Here is a 25590-nt window from a genome sequence, read left to right as displayed (position 1 = left end):
CAATGGTTTTCAATAACAAGAAACTGGAAAAAACAAATGCTAAACAATAAATAGCTGGTTAAAGAAATACTTCATTTTAGATACTAAAGTGAGAATATAATCATGAGGAAATGTTTACTGTAAATGTGTAAAAAAGACAATGTGTAAAGTAGCATACATATATTTTGATTCCATCTCCCAAATCTTTTCAATGGTTCTTTAGGAGGTATTAAGATTTTAGGTGGTATCTGTGTGTGCTTATGGTTTCTAAACTATGAGGAACACGTACTACTTTTACAATTAGAAAAACTGTCAACTATATTTCAATTTTTTAAAAAAGAAAAAAAACCCACAAACCCTTAATTCACTCATATGTCAAGTTACCTCAATAAAGCTGGGGAGAGGAGCCTGGGTGGCTCAGACAGTGAAACGTCTGACTCTGGCTCTGGTCATCATCTCACGGTTAGTGGGCTCGAGCCCCATGTCGGGCTCTGGGCTGACAGCTAGCTCAGAGCCTGGAGCCTGCTTCAGATTCTGTATCTCCCTCTCTCTCTGACCCTCCCCTGATCATGCTGTCTTTCTCTCTCTCAGAAATAAATAAAACATTAAAAACAAAAAGCAAAAAATAAAAATAATGTACTTCACTGCACAATAAAAATAAGTGAAAAAGTTAAAAAATTTAACCTACATAAAACAAATCCTCCTCTCCACCAAAACTAGTCCCTTACTTTTAGTATTTTTAGTCAATGCCAGAGTCAACTGCCCCATGGTATTCAAAATTTAATTTATCACTGATTCCGTCTACCTCTCTACCCTCAGACCCAATTAACAAATTATGATTCAATTGTTCCCATGACTGCCCATCCCTTTATTTTCTCAGTGCCATCACCAAGTATGGTTCAGGACTGCATTATCCACAATATAAAACTTTTTAATTATGCTCTATCTGGTTTCCATATTGCAAATTTCTCCCCATTGTAATCCACTCAGCAACTTCCATCAGGCTTTCAAACCCTGCCAATGCCACCACTCCTCTCCATCCTTTACTGTTACAACCATCAGCTCAACCTGACCTTCAATGCTGTCCATAATTTGGTTCCAGCCTACTTTTCACCTCTCTCCTAATAATTCTCAGCAGCTTCAGTAACAGTAGAATTTATCAGTTAAGTAGCATTTACTTTGCTTTCAGGCCGGGTGCTAATTGCTTTCTAGGCATAAATTCTTTAATCGCAATGCCTCTCAAAGGGTATTATTATTATCAGTTCTATTCCTTTAATGACTGAACAAGCAGAAGGCAATTACAGCTTGAAGCCTTTCTTTTTCATGTAAAAACAAAGAACACTGGCTTAAGGACTCTGATTTCATTTGTGGTTCCAGTTCTTCCACAGGTGGCACTGTAACTCATAAATTCAGTGCTTATTTGCTGCTGAGAATTGGTCATTTCTTATGCTTTCTAACATACTGTTAACATGTTAGTCAAATGAAGGGAAAAAAGGGCAAGTTGGTTAAATAATTTTACAATTTCAAAATGGCCATTCATTCCTTTGTTCCAAATGCTCAGCTGCGGTTCTAGAAGGTACGGTCCCTGAACACACTGTCCACTTTTTATTTTTATTTAAAAAAATTTTTTTAAATGTTTTATTTATTTCTGAGAGACAGAGACCGCGTGAGCAAGGAAGGATCAGAGAGAGAGGGAGATACAGAATCTGAAGCAGGCTCCAGGTTTTGAGCTAGCTGTCAGCACAGAGCCCGACATGGGGATTGAACCCACTAATGGTGAGATCATGACCGGAGCTGAATGAAGTTGGACGCTAGACGGACTGAGCCACTCAGGTGCCCCCAACTGCCCACTTTTTAAAAAGCATTGGACTATACTAATGTGACTTAAAAACTGGGTAATCTACTATGCTAGATAGAATTTTCTTCAAAAACCTCAAATATCTTTAATCATTTTTTAAATTTTTTTAATTTATTTCTAGGAGAGAGAGAGAGACAGCGTGAGCAGGGGAGGGTCAGAGAGAGAGGGAGTCACAGACTCTGAAACAGGCTCCAGGCTCTGAGCTAGTGGTCAGCACAGAGCCCGACGCAGGGCTCGAACCCACGAACCGCGAGATCATGACCTAAGCGAAAGTCGGACGCTTAACTGACTAAGCCACCCAGGCGCCCCTCTTTAATCATTTTTATTAAAGCATCATTCTTTTCTGATTTAATTACAAAATAACCAATTTAAAATATAAAGATTTACATACTTCTTGCAAATTACATTTGTGTAATGTATCCAATCATTCCTCATTTGAATCATTTACTACTCATTCAACAAAAACACCTCAGTGCCTACCAGGAGAAAGGTACTACTCCAAGCACTTAGGATATGGCAATAAAAATGAAAAACAAAGTTCCTCCTCTCACAGAGCTCACATTCTAATGGCAGGTATAGATGATAACTAAAGCACATATACAAAGTTTTACATTTTCAAACAGTGATATGTACCACGAAGGAAAAATAAAAAATAAAGCCAAAAGAAAAGACAGTGTAATAAAGTGGATGGGGAAAAAGACAGGAGAAAGGGTAGGTGGAATCAAATGAAAGGAACAGTGAAGGACTCACTCCGGAAGGCATCAGAGGAACATAAATCTAAATGAAAAAGGGAACCAGTTAAGTAAGAACTGGTAGAGTATTCCAGTTACTCTGTTAGCAATTAGCAAGGCAGAAACCCTGATGTGAGAAAATTCTTCACCTAATTTAAGAGTAAAATGGATGTTGCTGAGATGGTCCAAGATGAGGTTAAATGGAAACTCAAGACTAGTGATCGCACAATCCATGTATGGAGTTTAAAATAACATCTAAAAGTATAATGGGAAGTACTGGAATTTTAAACAGGGGTATGAGAATATCTGATTTCTTCTTAAAAGGTAAGCCAGCTGCAGTAGAGTAGGACATTAAGTGAAGGAACAAGATCAGTTAACAGTCTAGGCAATGTACTGTAACACTCAGAGAAAGGAAGTTAGGCAAAAGTTACAAAACACGCATATCATAGTTCTATTTAACAACACAAAGGTCTTCCATTTTTGTAATAAACTGAACTTGTATTTATCTCTACTCCCTCCCAGAAAGCCACTAAAATAATAAAACAATTTATAAAGGCAGAAATCCACAGGAACAGAGAAAAGGGAACCATAGTATACAGCTGTCAAGAAACTTTTGGAAGATAGAAAAAACTAGAACAAGGAATAATGACCAACAGTGATATAATTCATCCTGAGGAACTTTTAGAGAGGCTCAGGACTTTGTGGAACCAAGCTCCTTGAAATGTAATGGTGAGTTTTAAGGTTGACAGTAAAGGTTAACTGAAAATCTTTACATCATGTCTGTTAAAACTCTTGCCCCATAGAGCCAAAAGACGGGAGGGAGAAACCAAGCCAAAATCTGCACTTAACGATGCAAATCACAGATACAAGTAAGGCATTGTTCTGAAAACAGATGCCCTATGTTATCTACCCAGTAAATTTGATATATTTTTTTCTAGAGAAAATGAGTGGTCCAGAAGAGAAGACCCATAGATAATATTTGGGGATCATCATAGACAATGATCTAATACAACCTTACTAAAAGACTGATACCGTGTGCCAAGTCTTTAGCATGAATCAGCAATTTCATCTTTAGGACTTTATCACAGAAGACAATATGCAGGAGTAGAATATACTAAGAGATGTTCACTGCAATACTGTTTATAACAGTATCAACGCAACTGAAACACTTAAATAGTCAACATGTAGCGGTTAAATTATAATACACCCATTCATTAAAAAAGCAAACAGTGGCATAAATCATATACAGATTACATGAAAAGAACAGTATGCAAACTACATGGAGCTAAAACACAGAGCTAAGCCTTTTGCTCACATAGCTTTTTTCCTATGATGAAAATAGATTACTTACATCATCAACAAAAAAATGGTTACATTTATGATTCTTGAAAAACAGATAAATTAACCATAAAAAGCTTACACTTAGTAGATCTCAAAAAATAATATAAGAAACCATTAAGGAATTAGTAATGTCTGCTTCTTTGAAAAAGCCATATAGCTCCATCTTATCAAATTACTCCTAAATTTTAACTAAGTCAGTAGTTCAATGGAAAAAGAATAAAATGTAGGAAATAACTGAGCTACAAATGAAAGATTCCTCATTTCTCCATATTCTTACCACTATACCCTTAATAATATTTGAAATTTGATAACCATCAAAAAGCTCATGCAGATAACACCTCCAGCAAAATTATTTAAAAATTTTCAGTACTATTTTATAGTGAGAGAGGTGATATTAGAAATTTCTAATCATTAAATGTCTAAGGAAAGGGCACCTGGGTGGCTCATGGCTCAGTTGCTTAAGTGTCCGACTCTTAATTTTGGCTTAGGTTATGATCTCACAGTTCATGAAATTTGAGCCCTACACTGGGGTCTGTGCCGACAATGCGGAGACTGCTTGGGATTCTCCCTCTCTCGGCCCCTCCACCTGCTCACTCTCTTTCTCAAAATAAACAAACAAACAAATAATAAAGATCTCAGGTAAAACAAAATTTATCTTATGCATTTTAAAAATGAAAATTAGGGGGGGACCTGGGTGGCTCAGTCAGTAAAGCGTCTGACTTCGGCTCAGGTCATGATCTCACGATTCGTGGGTTCGAGCCCCGCATCGGGCTCTGTGCTGACAGCTAGCTCAGAGCCTGGAGCCTGCTTCGGATTCTGTATCTCCCTCTCTCTCTGACCCTCCCCTGCTCATGCTGTGTCTCCCTCTCTCTCTCAGAAATAAATAACACATTAAAAAGTTAAAAAAAAAAAAAAATTAGGGGCACCTGGGTGGTTCAGTCAGTTAAGCATCAGGGGCTCATCCTACAAACCTTGAGATCATGACCTGAGCCAAAATCAAGAGTCAGACACTTAACCAACTGAGTCACCTAGGTGCCTGAGAAAATAAAGTTTTATGAAATTAAATACATTTGAAAATCCAGGAAAATACCATCTAGCAGATAGAGGGGATAGACAACAAAAGTAAACAGTACATTCAGACACACGGAAAAGTCCAAATAAAGAAATAATCTAGTTAGCAAAATGTCATGAGAAATATCAAGTATGAAAGCTATTAAATATGTATAAGGTGGGAAGTAAAAATTTATACATACAATAATCATTATTCAAATTGCAGACACAAATAATATGAAAAATAATACAAACAAAAATCTGCATAATTAAAGGTGGGTAAGACAAATGGGCCAGTAGAATAAAAAAGGGACTACATTCCCATGTGTACACACACATATACAGGAATTAAGTATAACAGAAATGGCTCTTCATAACATAATAAAGACAGTCATTGATTAATCATCAATACATGACAAGGGACATTTACTATCACTTCCAATTAGGTCCCAAGGTCACATCATAAATAAAAAATCCTAATGGATAAAAATATTAGGGAAAAAAACAAAAATAGCACAGTATTTTTATAGTAAGTAATAAATTGAGAAGACCACCTTAACTATATCCAGAAAGCCCAAAATCTATAAAGACAAATGTTAACATATAAACTTAGAACGAATGAGAAAAGTAGTCAAAGGATATAGGGAATTGAAATAGAAATAAAAGAGCTAGGGGCACCTGGGTGGCTCAGTCGGTTGAGCGTCCGACTTCAGCTCAGGTCATGATCTCACAGTTCATGGGTTCGAGCCCCACATCGGGCTCTGTGCTGACAGCTAGCTCAGGGCCTGGAGTCTGCTTTGGATTCTGTGTCTCCCTCTCTCTATGACGCTCCCCTGCTCATGCTGTCTCTCTCTCTCTCTCAAAAATAAATAAAATATTAAAAAAAAAAAGAAAGAAAAGAGCTAGTAATTTTTTTTAAGTAGACTTCATGTCCAACACACCTTAATGCCCACTGTGGGACTTGAACTCATGATCCTGAAATCAGGAGTCAGGCGCTCATCCAACTAAGCCACCCAGGCACCAGGACAATAAATATTTTTAAAAGATGACCAATCTGAGTGAACAAAAATATAATGTTTAAAGTATCAGATATGCAAAAATTTAAAAGATTACTGATATTCAGTAAGGGCAAGGTTACACAGGAAAGACGTACTCATACAGAGTTTAAAAAGGCAGAACCTGGAGCACCTGGATGACTCAGGTGGTTAAGCATCCGACTTCAGCTCAGGTCATGATCTCCCGGTTCACAAGTTCATGCCCCACATCCAGCTCTGTGGTGACAGCTCAGAGCCTGAAGTTGGCTTCGAACTGTCTCCCCCTCTGTCTGCCCTTCCCCAACTCACACTGTCTTTCTCTCTCTCTCAAAAATAAACAAACATTAAAATAAAAAAGGCAAAATCTTTACACCTGAAACTAACACACACACAGTGCATCAACTATACTCTCTCTCTCTCACACACACACACACACACAAACACAGATGTAGCACAAAAAATAAAAATTTAAAAAATAAAAATAAAAAGTGAGAACCCTTTGGTAGGCTTGAGTATACTGTCCACACTTAAACATACATTCCCTTGGACCCAGATAGTTTACTCTGCTTCTGAGAATCAATCCCACAGATATACATGCACAACTATACAAGCCTGTATCACCAGGATGTTCTCTGCAGCACTACGTATAATGCACAAAACTAATAAAAGCAACTCAGTGGCTGCAATATGATGCCATGAGAAGAGGAACAGACTTAAATAAACCAAACAACATTCATACAATATTATGCCTCATTTAAAAAAATGACCTAACTATGAATATACTGATATAAGACTGCAAAAGATAAACACAGTCCTTTATGACAGTTTTCCCATCCTGACTTCTAGACCTCAGGACTATAAGAGCCATCAAATTGTGATTTCCAATTTTCTAGTGAAACTACTCCATAAGCTAGACAATTAATTTTCTATAGAATCCTAGCATACTGTCAGTGTACAATAACACAGATAGGGATTTGATAAAAGCATGTTGTCTTACATGGACTGTATTACTAAAGTATCCAAAATTGAGCATCAAAGACATTACCTTACTGAATGTGAAAGAATTTCTGATCTCTGTATTTTTCTCTCTTCAACAGTATCAAAATAAAAATGTCACTTTAAGTTCCCTATCCATGAATGCCTTCCAAAATAAGCTAGGTGAACAAAAGTTTATGCAATAATTTCAACTTCTAAATGGTGAAATATGAGTTCTACGGCAATCTAAGGCATGGATTTTATAAATACAAGTTAGATTAATAGTCCATTTAGACAGTTATCTGCTTAATAACCAGCTATAGTCAGTCACAAGTTTCAAAAATGATTCATAAATTTCCAAAATTTTAAAAAACACTTCATGTTTTCATTACAAATGCTTTTATATAGCAACCCCCTTAAAAAATACGAAATTGACAATCCTTGAACTGATACTTTAAATTTTTTGTTCTATTTAAATAAAAAAAAAACCCCAAAACCCGTAACTCATCAATACCTGGTCAATGACAGTTGATGTTCTAAGATGCAGATAAATGAAAACTATTTGATGATATCACAGTTTACATGGCAAGTATAAATCTTGACCTCTCTGTCTCAACTTCAAAGTGATGCCACCTACTTGATACAAAAAATGTCTAAATATCTAAAATCACTTCCATAATCTTTTAAGAAGGGAATTACTTAGTTATAGATGATAATTTACAAAGAGTTCGGTGGAATGACTTCCTGATTTATTAGAAATCTAAATTTTTTTTACTTATAGAAAAATGTTTAGCATAATTTAGGTCGTCTCTTTTTAGTACGATAATATCCATGCTGGAAAACAAAAATGTTCCTGGAACACTTTAAGACAGTAATTACATCTGAGAAGGGAGGAAGCAGAAAGAATTCGATAGGGTTTTAGCTTTTGCTGTGATCTTACACTTCTTTAAGTAAAACCTGGAAGCAAATGTGTCTTTTGGAGGCAGAGTCCCCAGGTTCTTAACAATTTACTACCTCTCTGTGACCTTGGGCAAGTTATGTAATTTCCCTGTGCCTCAGTTTCTTAACCTGTAAAATGGGGATAATTCTTCCTGCTATGTAGGATTAAATGAACTGACAGATGTGACATGTTTACAATAGTACCTGACACACAATAAATGTTATTATTACTATCATCATCCTCATTGAAACCTATAACTAACTATGCAATCTAGCTGAAAAGAATTGGGAAAAGAGGGAACTGGAGGGTGACATATGATCTATTCCTACACTTACATTTCAAACATAAATTCTATTTTTGTAACCAGTAATAAATAACCAACTTAAGTGAAAAAGTAGCATACAGTAGAAAAACCAAGTTTCAATCTTCAATCTTCAAAAACATGAGACAATACAGGCTTTGGTGTTTGATATTTATTTTTAGCAGGAAGAATATGCTAATGATGATGACATCGTTAGAAGATACGCCCATGTCCAATACCTGCAACAGAAGCTCAATAGAAGTTAAAGAAACCATACCAAAAGACTAAAGACAAGAATTGCATAACATTACTTACCCTTAATTCTGCTAACAATAAAACAAGTAAAAATATGTTTATGACTGAAATTGCATCACAAGATCAAAACTGGCAAGTTAAATATCATATATATCTTTTCAAAATTTTTTACCTTTTCCTTACCATATACAGTTGGGAAACTTTTCTAAAGATAGAGCATGGTGCCAACAACTTTGCTCCAAATTGAAAAGGGCTAATGCTAACTAAGAGCTGAGAATTTGGAGTGGGAGAGCTCTTGATCAAACAGCAGGTCTCACAAGCAGAAGGGACAATCAATCCTCTTTGGCATAAAGACTGCTAAAACAAGAACTAAACACTATTAAAAGCAACTTAACTGAGGCAGTATCCTAACAGACCTACAAATTTACAGAGAACTGTTTAAATAAAGGGATCCAAACAAGTTAGAAATTCTATTACATTGTATTAGAATAAGAAATTGCTACAGCAATAAACAATTTAAACAAGAACTAGTCAAAGATTCTTAAAAACAAAAAACAAAACAAAAACAAATCTGGCCCATCTACCCGACAACAGCTACTCTGCTCAAAGAAAATATGAGAATGTTTCTTTCTTCAAGCTGCACCTCCAGATTCATCAATAGTTATCAACCACCAATTAATTTAAAGGAGCAATGACTTTCTACTTAAGGGTGTATATGAGCCAGTAGTGAGGTGGGAATATTTTAAGCATCAGAATCAGGGATGGAACAAAATAGTAACTTGAAGACTGACTTCTTGAACAAAACTGATGAACTGTTCAGGGACTGGGAGAGGGGGACTAGCATACCCCCAACAAATTCTATGCCAAAAAACTGTTTTTATTTCTTAATTGTATACCTAAGCCTGCATGTACTCAGAACAGGAATTCAATAAATCCAACCATAATTTACTGTAGATGACATCAGGCTTTATACTAACTGCTACTTTCCCATTAGTTTTGTTCCTGAAGATAAGAGTTTAAATTCTTATGATGGATTACTATTACTGGGATTTCACATGAATAATTTTAAAAAGCATCCAGTTTCCGTAATTCCACATTTCTAAGTTTACTCAGGTTGATTTGGTTCAAGTAGAAAGAAGCTCATTCCTGCAAGGAGTAGCTTACGTGGGCCACTGTCTTTAAAAAATGCAAAATGTATGGAAACAGAAATATTTTGAAATTCCTACCCAAAACTAAATTAAACAAATAAGGACTAAAGAAGGAAAAGGTTACGCACTTCCAATTTATGCTCTTTCTCTGCAAGGGCTTCCTTTTGACAACGAAGAAAATCTGCTAACATTCGAGTTAGCTGCTTCCTATCATCTATTTCAGCCGCCAATCTGCCATTGTAATCTGCCAGCAACATACAAGCATCCTCTACCATTTTAGAAAGCCTTTCTCCAGATTCTTTATCTAAGAAAAGTACAGAATAATAGAATTACTACACAACAAAAACAATGCCATATGCCATTCCCTCACCCTGACTTCCAAAAAGTTCTAGATCACATTTTCTTTTCTTACCTGTTATTTTATCTAGTAGGGATACTTCTTGGACTTCAACAGGCAAAGACGCTATCCTCTGATGAACTGCTGCATCACCTGAAGCTGCATTCTCTAGATCTTGTAATGCTCTAACAAGATCTAGAGTCTAAAAAGTTACACAGCTTTAGAACCAAAATAAATGAAACTTAAATACAAAAGACCTAAATTTTATTTCATATTCCTTTATCTTTATGGGCTATATACTTGTTCTAAGTTTCAAATATAAACTGCTTTTAAAGATAGTCCATTTCTTTTATTTATTAAGGAAAAGAAACTATACTTTGTTAGGTACTGGGAATATATAAATTGGAAACTAAAATAAGACATGGCCTTCAGCTTTGAGGAAGTCATACTCAAGTGCCAGAGACAGTGTAAAAATCATTATTGGGCTCTGAAAGTGACAGAGTTGATTTATATGCCAAATACATGCAGTGGAAGAAGGGAAAGCATGCTCTAACTTCAACCTAAACAATATAAGTTTTACATATGACATATTCATTATATTATCATTATACACGAGAATTTTTAATAGTAAATTGGATACTGGGGGAAGGGAGATACAAATCATGTTCTACTACAACAGAGAAGAGTCTCACAGATTCTATTTCTAAATGATGTAATTGAAGCACAAGAGCAATGTAGTTTTGGAATATGTTCAAATATGGTTATCTTCAACTATTCTACAGTGTGTTAATAAGATCATTAAGAGATCACAAAATTCCATATATCTGATGACTATCTAATACTTCTATAACACTTAACCAAGGTAAAAATTATGTTATCATTAAAATATTTTATCATTAAAATGTATTACTTGATTACATATCAGATACTATTAGGAGGAAAGGGCAAGTATTTGCTGGTAATTTCACAATTCATAATGTTTATAAATTTATTCCAAAGAAAAACGAAAAATTTTATTTTTACTGGTCTCCATCCCCACCCACCTTCTTATTTTACTTTTTTATTTTTTTTATTTTTATTTTTTTCAAATCTCTAAGACTAGTTCCTGGAACAGTAGAAAATTACACACATATTTGAAAAATACAGGACATAACCAATTTTGTGAATACATTAAGATGACACTGACATATAGTTGCTGACCAAAAAACTGTTATCACTGGTATCTAGCACATACATGGTAAGTGATCCAACATGATAACAATGAATGGAACCTAATAAGAAATATATTATCCACATAAGATTTTAATTTATTACTATGTTTTTAAAATTCTAATATTTTACAAAATAATTTTGTTTTAAGATACATCCCCCCTACAAATAAAAGTAAGCTTAAGAGCAATGATGAGTATCATGAAGCTTTTTTCTCATGGTGCCCCAATTAATGTTTATATTGTCATTTCTTAATCAGTTCTAGAAGTTCTAAAACTTTCTGAAGTTCTGAAAAGTCATCTGGCTTTATGGTCCTGATGCATGCTTTCATCTCATGTTCACATCCCCACATGAATTTATTCTAAGTTTCTAGTGCTGGGTCAAGGATCAGATAAAAAAGGAAAGTTGTCTGAAAACAACACTAGCCTACAACTTTCTAATAGAAGAGAATGAAATGAGTTCAAGTGGATCCTACAAAGAGAAATTTTAGCCATTCTTATAAAGAATGACATAAATAAAATGGTAACTACAAAGCTGAACCACTGAGAATTAAGCAGTACAACTAATCTGAACATAGTCATCATAAAATGAAAAGCAACAGCGGTTTATTTAAATACTAGATAGTCCTAAGAAGTACAACTGGGGTTACTCTGTCATCAGGGAGAATAAGAGGATCAGACCCTGTATCTAAAACTCAGATAAAATAATATTCATGGAATCATAAAAAGCCCTTTTAGCACAAAGTGCTTTGTCTTGAATTATTACCAAATAGCAAGAAACATAAACCTTAACATTTGGTTGTTTAAAACATTATGTTCTTACTACTTTTTTATTCAAGCTCTTGTCCCTGGTGATCATATGGGCTGCAGCACCTCGTGTCAATGAGTGAAAAGGTAGTTTCGTTCAGTTCCTAGCTGAGCACCTTGGTCAGATTCTTTCTGCCTCCCCAGTACTAATATGAATATACACCCAAAGTTCTAGGCAGTGATTGGTTTTATCTTTCTTTCAAGTTCCTTTCATTGGGGAAAGAATTTCAACCAGCCTCTTGTTTCATGCAGTGAATTCAGGTCCAGTCCTCCAACTCCCAGGGAGCACTGTGAGTTCTTACTACCCTACAGAATACTTATTTCTGGAAAGCCATGTCTGTTTCCTGACCAAAGCTCAGCAAGAACCAGACTCTGGCCCACATATTGAATTGTGCTTCTGTACCATTTCTAGCCCACGAAGATATTTACCTTGTTTTATGAGTATGGCTATGTCTTCATTTTCTCCTTTAAAATTTTATCTGTCCCTCCTATATGTTTGAAACATAGAAGGAGGAAGCTTTAACACTCAATGCCCACATAATTAAAAGTTAAAAATGTTTTTCTGGAATCATTTGATGGCTAAGGAATGCTATACTGTACCAACCTGGGAGGACATGGGGTATTATGATAATAACTCTAATCTATCTTATTTTACCATGGAACTGTGGTTCTATATAGTTACACAGAACTGTATGAATACATGCTTGTTATTATAACACTTATTTTTACATGTTTGAAAGCAAAAATACTCAAAGGGCAGTGTTTAAGAATGGCATTTTCAGTGTACTTAAATCATACAAAATGGTCTTATCATACAATGTTTTATTTTTTTAAAAGGAAACTATTTAAGTGGCGGATATCTCACCAGACCTATTCATACTTAGCAATCAGATATCCTCTTTTGATGTAAAATATAACTACCTAATATAAAACATATACTACATTAAACATAAACAATTTGTTAATCAGAAAATAAGAGATATTCAGTTTCTTTCTTGCCTCACAATTATAATAAAAATCCATTTATATTAGTAAAACATCAAAATTAATAAAGCTCAGTGGCCACATGAAGTAACAGCAACACAACTCTCTTAAAAGAGAAAAACTTCTACCTGTGGTGGTTCACTCGGAGATCCCAGAGAGGAACAGTTTTCATTTTCATCCACCTTTATCTGTTCATAAGTTCGCTTCCTAGGCTTCTTATCGCCATCTGAATTAAAAGAACATCCAAGTTTTAAGGAAAGAAAACATTTTAATGGAGAGATCATGATAAAAGATTACACACTTACACAGGGCTTGCTTAAGTTGTTCTAATACATCATTCTCATAAACAGACCTTTCTTCCCAAATAGATAATACCCTTCCAAGGTGCTTCTTACAACTTTCATCAGTCTCACTAAAGAAAAAATAAAAATATTAACAATTAATAGCGCTACTGAAAAGGTAATGGTGATTTAAAATACAGTCAGACTTTCATTCCCTAAGAAAAAGCTGTCCAAATTTTTACTGAGCACGACTATGTGACCAGAAGTTCTGGGGTGAAGTAATCAAGACAGGCATATTCCCAGGTTCCTTTAAAAGCTTACAGACATGTTTTTAAGATTTCATTTTTAACTAATCTCTACACCCAACATAGGGCTCAAACTTACAACCCTGAGATCAACAGTCACATGTTTTGCCAACTAAGCCAGTTAGGCATGCCTGGACATCTTATTAAACAAAAAATTACAAAAAAAGTTCTTATACTGGCTATCAGGTATTTACAGAGCAGATGCTCCTAACCTAATGGGGACTGAATATGAGGCTAAGAAGATTTCAAATGGGTGATTTTTAAATTTATTTAACAAATATTTATTGATCAAGGCACTATCTTTGACACTGGAGATACAAATGGAGCTTTTATGGCAGTGCCACAAAAAAGAACAAAGTATTAAAGAGAAGCATAATGCAGAGATCTGGCCCAGTTCGAGAGATTAGAAAAGGTATGTGAGCAAGTGATATTTGAGATCTGTTGACTGGAACAACAGGGGAAGTGGCAAACAGACTACTCCCAACCACTTCCTACTGCCTTCAACACTACCACTGTAGACTGAGCTGCTATTACCTCTTTCCTGGATTTTTAAAGTCTTCTCATTGGTCTCCTTGGCTCTTACTCTTCACTCTATGCTCTACGATTGTAAATCAAATGATAATGCTCTTCAATCCGTTAAGAGATATCAATCATACCAAGAATAAAACCAAAATCCTTATCTGGGACCACAAGGCAGACATGTTCTGCTTTCTGACTACTTCTCAGTCCACATTCCCCAAACATCTTCTGCCATACAGATCTCCTTGCTGATGCTCAAACATGCCCAGCACACATCTGTATCATTATCTCTGCCAAGTATTCCCTCTACCTAGAATCCTTGCCTTCTAGATGCTCAGGTGGCTCATTTCATCCTCTCTTTCAAATGCCACCCCTCCAAAATAGTCATTTTTTATCTCATGAGATACAGTTCTCATGAGCACCGTCATACTCTCTAATTCAATCCTTAATTTGCTTCTTCACAATACTTATCTGCTGGCATAATATATACTCATCCATCCATAGTTATTACTTTTATCATCCACTGAAATGTAAGCTCCATTAGGACACAACTTTATGTTGTTCACTACCGTATCCTCAGGGCCTAGCACAGAGTAGGCAGTCAAAAAATATTTTATTGAATTCCTTGGGAGAGGCAACATATATAAAGCCTTAAGGTAGAAAGAACTAAAAGACGTTCAGTTAGCTTAAACTGTGGACTATAAAGTGTATGGGTGGAAGTAATGTGAGACAGGTGTCTGAAGATATAGACAGGGCCATGAAGCATCACCTTAAGTCCTGCTAAGGACTTCAGACTTGATCTCTGGGATCAAGTTATTTCGAGAACTCAAAGGCAAGGGAGTGTTATGATCAGCTCTGCAACTACGGCTAGTTTCCTAAATGGAGTACACAATACTAGAGGTTCTTGCAATTATACAGAAATGACGTTATAGAAATAAGAATGGAAACAATCTAAAGAACTGTGGGAACTATATAAACTACATGGATAAGGAGAATGAAAGAGAAAGGAGAATGTGATACACTAGAAATCATTCTATCAAAGAAAGTTAAAGATGACACCTAGTTTCTCATGTGGGCATCCAAATAAATGGAGTTGCCATCCACTGGGAGAGTGAAGCCTGGAGGAGAAGCAAGTCTGACAGGGAGCAATGACATGAATTCAATATGAGACAGTGCACTTGAGATGTCTGGAGGCATATAACTAGAAATTCATTAGGCAATTTAGACATACAGGTCTAAAACAAAACACATCCAGTGGCTCCTGGGTGGCTCAGTCAGTTAAGTGTCCAATTTTGGCTCTGGTCTAGATCTCACAGTTCATGAGTTTGAGCCCCACATCGAGCTCTGTGCTGACAGCTCAGAGCCTGGATCCTGCTTCAGATTCTGTGTCTCCTTCTGTCCCCACCCTGATAGCTCTCTGTCTCTTTCTCTCTCTCTCAAAACTAAATAAACTCAAAAAATAAATAAAACAAAACACATCTGGACTGGAGTGTAAGACCGAGAGTTATTAGGGTGTGTAATAACTAAATACATGCGGTGTATGAAATCACCCAGAGGTCAAGTGAAGAACATGACCATAGGAAGAGAGCCTTGGACTGAAGTCATAAAAAACATCAACATCTGAAAAGACGGTAAAAGACAGTACCTAAATTGAAGGATAAATAATATTCGTTTAAGAAAGTAACATATGGCAGTATTTCATACACTGTAATTTTTTTTAATGCATCCACTATGACTAAAGTTTCTGGGCATGTGGTGAGCATATTTTCATCCTTAAATCATTCAACACAGATCTTCACTTACTACTGAATTCTATAATTTAGATGGATTTAACAATCTACCCCAATAATGTTTAGCCAGAAATCTACCAAATATTTGCATAAGTTTAGAAATAAGCATTTTTATAAAAGGGCATAAGCCAAAGCACCAACATTTACCTTCAGGCTTATAATTATTCTAAATAAATATTCTACACTTCCAAAGCACTTTAAAGTATCATGATATATACCCAAACACTAAAAAACCCTCAAATTATATGCAATATGAAAGTAAAGGGTACAACGTTTATCCAGAAATATTAGTTGGAAAATGGATAGCTTTATAAGCACACAAATTTTCAATTCAATACTCAATCATTCTTAATGAAGTCCATTCTAAAAGGCAGTTGCTTTTTTTGGTCATTTAAAGGAATGTTGTTAATTCAAATACTCCAAAAGCCCACCAATCTGTGACAGTTCAAACATTTTCCTTTATAGAAAGTATTTAACACATTTACAAATGCCATTTATAGCGGTCTTTTCAAATAAAAATTTCAAAGAAATACATCCTTTTTTTGTTTGAATGGCTTACAGCAAATTTTAACAAAAGGACATACTATTCATTTAAAACATTACCTAGTACCCGAAACAATCACCATACCTTGAAACATGTTTGAAAGCCTCCACTATAACTGGTGCAAAATCTTTTGTAAACTCCGGCCCCTTCCTTTTGCTGTTCTGAATGACATCATTGGCTAGGTAGAGAAAAGTAAGCTTCCTGTTTGGTTTGGCTGAAAAATAAGACAATTTAAAAATCTACTTAAAATATCCTCATTTAACTTAAACATTCTCAATATCTGAACGAAGCAGTTTGAGAACTACAACATGCCTACCAACCTTTAGGTATCATGTTCAACTCTAGCTTCTTATTCTACTACCAGACTTACCAAGTCACAATTCTTTAACTCACTAGGTTTCTGTAATTTCTGGAGACAAATCATGTGAGGAAAAAAGGACTCAAGAGGCAGAGATAGTCAATAATTAATCTGTTTCCTTGCACTTTTACCAAACTGCCCAAAATACTGACCCTTGATGTCTAGTCTTATCACGATTCCCAAATTAATAGTTTTATACACTAAATCCTCATCTCTGTAAAAATGCATCTCTGTAACTCTATCTGTACTAAATTTTGCTAAAACTATTAAACACTACCTGAAATAAAGCTTATTTAAAGTAAGATGGGGCACCTGGGTGGCTCAGTCCTTTAAGCATCTGACTTCAGCTCAGGCATTATCTCATTATACGTGGATTCGAGCCCAACGTTGGGCTCTTGGTGACAAGCTCGGAGCCTGGGGTCTGCTTCAGATTCTGTCTCCCTCACTCTGACCCTCCCCCACTCATGCTCTGTCTCCCTCTCACTCAAGAATAAACATTTTTTAAAATATAAAATAAAATAAGATGATGACTGGTACCATTAAAATGGTATCCTAAATCTTGAATTTGACTGTTTTAATACCCATGCTGACTTTAAGTTGATCATTAAGTTATTGTGAAACAAGAGTATAAAAAGTAAAAGGCTAAAAAGAAACATCACTTCAATTAACTATGGATTTTTTGTTTATAAATATTTCTCAAGCTAATGGAGTAAATGTTAGGGAGACTAAATGGACAGTTTAGATTTTCTCCTGCTTTGGATTACATGGCCTTAAATTACTGAATTCATCTTGACAAAAATACGTCCCTACTCACTATATTCTGTAAGAGCAGTCATACTTCTAAAAAGAACCTGGTTACAAGGTTAAGGGGATATTATTGAATATGACTCAAATAAGAGTTTTACATATGGGTAAAATTTAGTTAGTTGAACATAATCTTTTGTACTGGCTATTTTCATAATATAATTTTATTAGAATTAAATCTAAATTATTCAAAGTTGTACTGTCATATTCAGTAACTGTACTTTGTGGCATCCACACTCAACGATGGAGGAAACTTCTGGTCAGGACTGATAATCCAGTGCACCATTAATGTGGACCACTTTCTGGATTTAAGACAAAACAGGCAGGCTATATATGGTCCTCTAGATCTGAGTATTCAGTTTAAGCATTCAATGTACTAAAAACCACTTCTGAGTTCACATCTTTCTTGAGGGGAAACTAGTGACACAACCTTCTTACGAGAAACTAAAATACTGAGTCAGAGATGAGCAGACTTTACAAATCTATGCTATCCGGAGAATCCTGTTTGCCTATCTAAAGATGTGGCCCTACCACTTTTTATGCTTTTGAAAGTCTTGGACGAGAACAGGGATATGGAAGAGATGACAATAACAAAGACCAACTTCTGATTTTTTTTTTTGGCTTGTCTGGTTAGATAAACCATACAGTATAACTGGTTAAGATACTAGAACCTTTCCCCATGAAGATGACAATAACGTCAACTTTCCCAATAATCAACCCTCTCTCTTTTTTACCTAATCCTGTCCAAAGAAAATCTCACCCTAAGGACAGGTTAATATTACTGAATCCAAGTATCTGCCTTCTCAGCATCAAAATGAGTTTAGAAACTCAAATTTGTTATTACCTAATTGAGAGACCATATGCAGTACTCTGAATGGGTACCTGAACCAATGGGCTCCTTTTCCTAAATAACAGTAACATCATCAAACTTTTACAATGTGTTACATACTACTCTAGGCACTTAACATATACTTTACATTTAATACCTAATTTAATCCAAGGAATGTGAGGTACCATTATTACCTGCATTTGGCAGTTTAACAAATAGGCATCAAAAGAGTTAACTGCCCACAGTGAAATATCCAAGAAGGGATCAGCCAGGAATTGAACCCAAAGTCCAAACCTAAGCACTCCCTCTTAATAACTGGGACTATGTCTCTCATGACTAAGTTATAAACGGAAGAGAATGTTACCTTTGGAAAAGATCAAGTAGCAACTCTATCAAAATATTTTAAAATGTTAGCAGCATTATTCACAATAGCAAAGGGTAGAAGCAACCCAAGTATCCACTGACAGATAAATGAACAAAATGTGGTACATCCATACAAATGGAATACTCACTACTCAGCCCTAAAAAAACAAAGGACATCCTGACACAGGCTACAACATGAATGAACCTAGAGGATATTATGCTAAGTGAAACAAGCCAGTCACAAAAAGACAAATACTATATGGCCCAGCTCTATGAAGGACCTAGAATAGTTAAATTCAGAAACAGAGAGTACAATGGTGATTGCCAGGGGCTGGGGGAAGAAAGGCATAGAGGGTTATTGTTTAATGGGTATAGAGTTTCCCCTTTGTAAGATGAAAGTTCCAGTTTTGGAAATGGATGGTGATGATGGTTTCATAACAGTGTAAATATTCTTAATACCAATAAACCAAACACTCAGAAATGGTTACAATGGTAAATTCTGTTATGTGTAGTTTATTTACTATGCAATTTACAGTATTTTTTTTTTAAATCCATGGGCTACCACCTCTTAAAGTTAATTCAGAAAAGTTTCTACAATATACATTAAAGCAAACATTCACAACATTCCAAACTGTAGTTCCCAGTGTATTCCAAAAACAAACTATACGAGGACCATGGATTTGGTATGGGGTACAAATATCAGGACACTACTTTTATTTTTTCCCCCTTGTGGAACCCAGTCTAAAATATGAGACATACCTAGAAAGTGCTATAACGTATACTCTTCTCCAAGTTCTCAGTAAAATATTTACTTTCATTTAAATGAAAGAGCAAATAATAAAGGAACTAATCAAAATAAGCAATTCCAGAGGAAAATAACAAAAATGATTTTCAAGTGAATTTTGATAACTTGAAAATAACAGAGTCATAAATTGTTATTAAAGTATACAAATTTAACAGGAAGAGCAAACAAACCATTTCATAATTCCTTAAAGAAAAACTGTTGGCAATAAGGCTTACAACCAAGTCTGACCTAGTTACTGCCTTTATTTTTACTGTCACAGGGTTCCTTATAAAAACACCTATTTTCCAAATCTTCCATTCAATTTAAATAGTGTCCCATGCTGGGCATGGATCAAAAATAACCTTTCCTATTCAATCAAGAGCTTCTAAGTTCTGTATAAACTGGAACATGATAGGTCACATCACTAAAAATGTAAGTTCTCTTCCTTCTCTCTGATAATGTATCACACCAACACTGGAAACAATCTTAAATACAATATTATATCCCAGTGTATCTCTATGTGCCTGTATTGCTATATTTGCACCAATAAAGTATAAGCAATTAAGGACCGATCAATATTTATATTGTGAGGAATCATTTTCTTGTATCTCACCTGTCTGAACTATAAATTTTAAGCTATTGTGGTTATTAAGTATAGCCCCTTTTCCTTGGACCTTGTATGTAAACAGGTACATCAAAACAAATACATTATAATAATAAAATATGGCCAATATATGAGGACATAATATTACCTAAAATGTTAAGCGTATCTGCTAAAGGGCAATACAAGTTCAGTTCATCACACAAGTAAGAAAGACTTACATAATAATTCAAATAATTCAAATAAAAGAAAGATCAACTATAAAGCTTCAAAAAGAAGAGTATGGGCGATTAGATAAACAATATGAAACAAATTTAACTAGTCAAAGGACTACATAAATTCCACTTACTTTCACTAATTCATGATCAGTTCAGAATTTAGTTTTACTTAATTCATAATCAGAAACCAATAAGATCACTTATTTTCTTATACTGTACAAGCCATATACCTGTTCATTTTGATATAATGCAGAATAGAATAATCTATTTAATCACCCATGTTTTTACGGGGATTGAAATTTAAAATCATAGATGACAATGTCAATAATTACAACAAAAAGCTAAAATTTTACTGTGTTACCTATTAACACAAGAATACTCTTCACAGAGACAGACTTCTAAATGGGAGAAGCAGCAAAAAAAAAACACCCTGAATAAACAGGGACGCCTGGGTGGCCCAGTGGGTGGAACATCAGACTTGACTTTGCCTCAAGCCATATTCCCACGGTTGTGGGGTCACACTGGGCATTACACTGAGCATGGAGCCTGCTTAAGATTCTCTCTCCCTCTGACCCTCCCCTGCTCTTGTGTTTTCTTTCTAAACAAAATAACTGAATACATATACACACACACACACACACACACACACACACACACACAACAATGAGCATCACTATAGGTCTTACAGAAAGAAATCAGAAGAAAAGCCATTATTTTGAAATAAAATTCTATTAAAGACTTACTACCCACTGTTGGACAGCCTCATTTATTTCCCTGGTAAACTAATTATCACTACAGACTAGAAGACATGTTCATNGAATACATATACACACACACACACACACACACACACACACACACACAACAATGAGCATCACTATAGGTCTTACAGAAAGAAATCAGAAGAAAAGCCATTATTTTGAAATAAAATTCTATTAAAGACTTACTACCCACTGTTGGACAGCCTCATTTATTTCCCTGGTAAACTAATTATCACTACAGACTAGAAGGCATGTTCATATAGATAAATAGGTGGTTATATGGCAGAAACTAATTGTCTTTGCCACAGAAACTGTATAATCCACAGGGATTCCTGAATGGATTCTACCTGTCCCAAACAGGACCACAAGTTCAGTCAGATGCAGCTGGCTGCTTAATAGCTGAGGTGGGTGAAAAACGAGGTGGATAAATAAGGCCAGTGTATTCCTGCACCACTACCACAATGCCTCACACACTTTTGGCAGCCCATTCCTTGCTTTAAAATCCTTCAAAGATTTTCTACTGTTCTCCAGATAATATTTTAAGTCCTTAATATGAACCAAAGGCCCAAAAATGTTTGTCTCTGCCCTCTATACTACTCGTCATGCCCAAAAGAACTCCTCCTCTAACTTCCCCAACTCCTGCCCATTCTTTAGACCTCAGCTAATAGGTTCTTTGGTTTTCCTAGACCACCTAGTACATACTGGTTAGGCAATGCTGATATGCTCTTGGAGTACCCCATAGTTTCCTATGGAGCACTTACTCCAATGAAACATATTTTTTAATTTTTTAAAATGTTTTATTTACTTCTGAGAGAGAGAGAGAGAGAGCGCGAGCGAGCGAGCAGGGGAGGGTCAGAGAGAGGGAGACACAGAACCTGAAACAGGCTCCAGGCTCTGAGCTGGCCGTCAGTGCAGAGCCTGACATGAGATCATGACCTGAGCTGAAGTCGGATGCTTAAGTGACTGAGCCATCCAAGCGCCCCTCCAATGATATTTTTATTTAATCTAATGCTTCCCAACAAAACTAAGTTCCATCGAAAGCAACAACTGTCACGGTCATCCTAAGGAATCAAGCCCAGCAGTTGTTTCAAACTTTGTTCTCGGGGCACCTGCGTGGCTCAGTCAGTTAAGCGTCCGACTTCGGCTCAGGTCATGATCTCACGGTTCGTGGGTTTGAGCCCCGCGTCGGGCTCTGTGCTGACAGCTAGCTGAGAGTCTGGAGCCTGTCTTCAGATTCTGTGTCTCCCTCTCTCTCTGACCCTCCCCTGCTCATGCTGTGTCTCTCTCTCTCTCTCAAAAACAAATAAAAGGATTTAAAAATTAAAAAACAAAAAACAAAACTTGTTCAGTTATTAGTAAATAACTTTTGTCCTAGACCTGTGCCTTTATCTGCTCTACTAAGTTGGTTCCTGGTCTTTACCTCGCCCAGCACAACAGAAGGGGAAACAAATGTTAATTAAATCACAGTGCTCTCAAAAACCTCAACTTCAAATTCAGACTATGAAAGACAAACTTTCTTACAGATTCGGCTAATCTTGCTTATTTTAAATGTATTGAATTCAAATTTTTTTTTATCTCCCCCTTCATTGTAGGGTTCTCACAAATCAACCACCTATAGAAAAATGGGGTAGTATGAATGGAAAGGTCAAAGAAACACAAATACTAAGCAATTAAAACCAATCTTCATTTTTCACCTATTAGAATGATCAAGATGAAAGTCTGATACTAAAGTCTCCAAAAGTATGAGTAAGATTATTGCCTTTAGACACCTTCAGACATTGGTGGTTAATAAATCAGTGCAACCTCTCAGAAAAATAATTTGGCAATATCGATGAAAAATGTAGACACACAAACCCCCTGACCCTGCAAATTTCATGTCTAGGAATTTACCCTATGGATACATTCTCATAAATGCACACAGAAATCATTAAGGATACTCATGACAACAACAAGAAATGACAAAATAAATCATGGTATATCCATATAATCCAATACTTCTACAACTGTTCAAAAACGAGACAGATTTATATACCGATATGGAAAGATATTTCAACAGACGTCTCAGACATAGTGTTAAGTTATATATATTCACACAAACACGAACACAATAGATGGACCTACTTTGAAGGAAAACCAAGAAATAATTTGGGGAGGCGTGTGGGTCGAGAGTTACCAACAAAGAATTAAGTAATTAAAGGAAAATACATGATTTATATATTAAACAGTTAATTTGAACTACATGCTGAAAAGGCCTTTTGGGTGGTGTTGATTTGGTGTTCCACCAATATGACTTTGTCCTGTACATGCATTTAACCACGGTCTCTCCTATTTCAATGTTTGGTAAAAACAAACGAACAAACACACCTCCATCTAGACCCAAGCAAATGGACATCTTTCCCAGTCTAATAGGTTAAAATCAATTCAAGTTCCTGAAATAACTTTAAATTTTTTTATTTTGATATATGCAACAAATGAATTTTTAAAATCTTAAAAAGATCAAACTTCATCCTGAACCATCGGATCACTATAAAAGACACTGTCAACTGTAAGAGTTCTGTTAGAATACACACCATATGGTTTGTTCACCTTATGCTACTATAGTAGGATTGGGACTAAAATTTTTTTTGCTCCTTTAAGAATAACATTTTAAAAATAATACTGTGGAATTCCCACAGCCACTGTGGAAAGCAATATGGAGGTTCCTCAAAAAATAAAAAGTAGAATTACCATGGAGGTTCCTCAAAAAATAAAAAAATAGAATTACCATATTATGTAGTAATTCCACTAGTAGGTATTTACCCAAGAAAACAAAAGCACTAATTCAAAAAGACCTATGCACCCCTATGTTTACTGCAGCATTATTTACAATAGCCAAGATATGGGAGCAACCTAAGTGTTCAATGGTGGATGAATGGATAAAGATGATGGATACACTATGGAATAAAATCTTGCCATTTGCAACACAGATGGACTCAGAGGGTATAATCCTAAATTAAATAAGTCAGAGAAAGAAAAATACCATATGATTTCGCGCTTATGTGGAATTTAAGAAACAAAACAAAGAAAAAGAGAGACAAATATAAACTCAAACTCTTAAATACAGAGAACAAACCAGTGACTGCCAGGGGAGAGGAGGGTGGATGGGTAGATGAAATAGATAAAAGGGTTTAAGAGTACACTTACTATGATGAGCATGAAGAAATATATATAACTGTTGAATCATTATACTGGAAGCCTAAAATAACGATGTATGTTAATTATATTTGAATTAAAAAATACATATTGACTATTTTCTTATAACTACGTACTAAAACTTGATATTTTCTATGGTCAATGATTTTATAATTTTATTAACCAAATCTATTTCCTACAAGACCTCTTGTATCTTATTTAGAAAATCTTTTCACAGTGCAAGACTAGAAATAACTATAAACATGTTTTCCTTACAAGATTCCACAGTTGATCTTTTTTTCATTGTAGCTTTAAATTTTATACATGGTATCAAGTACAGATCTAAGAATCAGTTGTTAATATTCCAGCCTTTTCCTCATGAATTTAAAGTGCCTATTTTACCAAATTAGTAATTACCAAATTACTTCATAAAATGGATTTCCTCATAAATCTCTACTCTTTTCCTTCTATATATATTTTTATTTCTGTATCAACATCATACTCAGAATTCTAACTTCACTGCCTTTACAGTCTGTGCACAATACATTCATTACTGTTTTCCCTTCAAAATTGTCAAAATTCACAAAATAAAAATTAAAAACTGCTCTGGCTCCTCCTCTACATTTACTTTTCCCAACTGACCTCTAGATTTAGCTTTAAAAGTCTTGTAAAAGAACACATTTCTTATAAACTGCACTGAATTTACAAATTAATCTGCAGATAATTGGCCTCTTTGTAATAAATTCTTACTTAACAATTTTACATGCTACTGTGCTGTTTTAAATTTTACAAGTGTGTATTTTAAAACAATAAAAAGTAAAAGCATTTAGCAGTTATATTAAAATAAGCTTGTTAAAATACTAATACAAGATGCAAACCAGAAAGTAACTTGTAATATCTCAGACAAAAAACATGCTAGTAAAAATACCAGGAAAAAGGATATGTCCCAATTCCAATATATATATAAAGGCCAGTTTTGTAGGGAACTTCTGCTTCTAGGAAGATAAAAGAGCAGATGTAGTTTTCCATATTTCTCTTACAAAGTACAACTATAAATCTTGGACATTATAAGTAAAACAAACGTAAAGGCAGCAGACAGGCTAGGGACCCTGCAACCCAAAGAAGAATACAAAATGAGCTCTTGGGGTTTTCTTTTTGCCTTTATCTTAGATTGGGAGTTGAAAAAGTCAGCAACCCCGAAATCCTAACGGATGCTGACGTAAAGAGTTCCAACACAAACCTCATTTTATCCAAAGGATCAAGAAAAGGACAGACTAGAAAGATAGAAGACTTTTAGGCAATAATCAATCTACC

The 25590-nt window shown here is 35.3% G+C and overlaps 1 protein-coding gene across 1 annotated transcript in view; it reads right to left on the bottom strand.

The window, feature by feature from the left end:
• The window catches only part of RPRD1A (regulation of nuclear pre-mRNA domain containing 1A), a 72928-nt gene that overhangs the window by 28133 nt on the left and 19205 nt on the right, over positions 1-25590 (bottom strand). Inside the window, exons 2-6 of the mRNA XM_077753798.1 lie at positions 16472-16601; positions 13254-13360; positions 13077-13174; positions 10025-10151; positions 9741-9916 (exon numbers count right to left, since the gene is read on the bottom strand). Of these exons, the coding sequence (XP_077609924.1) occupies positions 9741-9916; positions 10025-10151; positions 13077-13174; positions 13254-13360; positions 16472-16601 (638 nt within the window). The remainder of the gene's footprint in view (positions 1-9740; positions 9917-10024; positions 10152-13076; positions 13175-13253; positions 13361-16471; positions 16602-25590) is intronic.

Source organism: Crocuta crocuta, unplaced genomic scaffold, assembly GCF_008692635.1.
Source record: "Crocuta crocuta isolate KB4526 unplaced genomic scaffold, BGI_CrCroc_1.0 scaffold231, whole genome shotgun sequence".
NCBI lineage: Eukaryota > Metazoa > Chordata > Mammalia > Carnivora > Hyaenidae > Crocuta > Crocuta crocuta.
The sequence above is the reverse complement of the archived record's forward strand: the minus strand, read 5'-3'. Positions and strand labels throughout refer to the sequence as shown.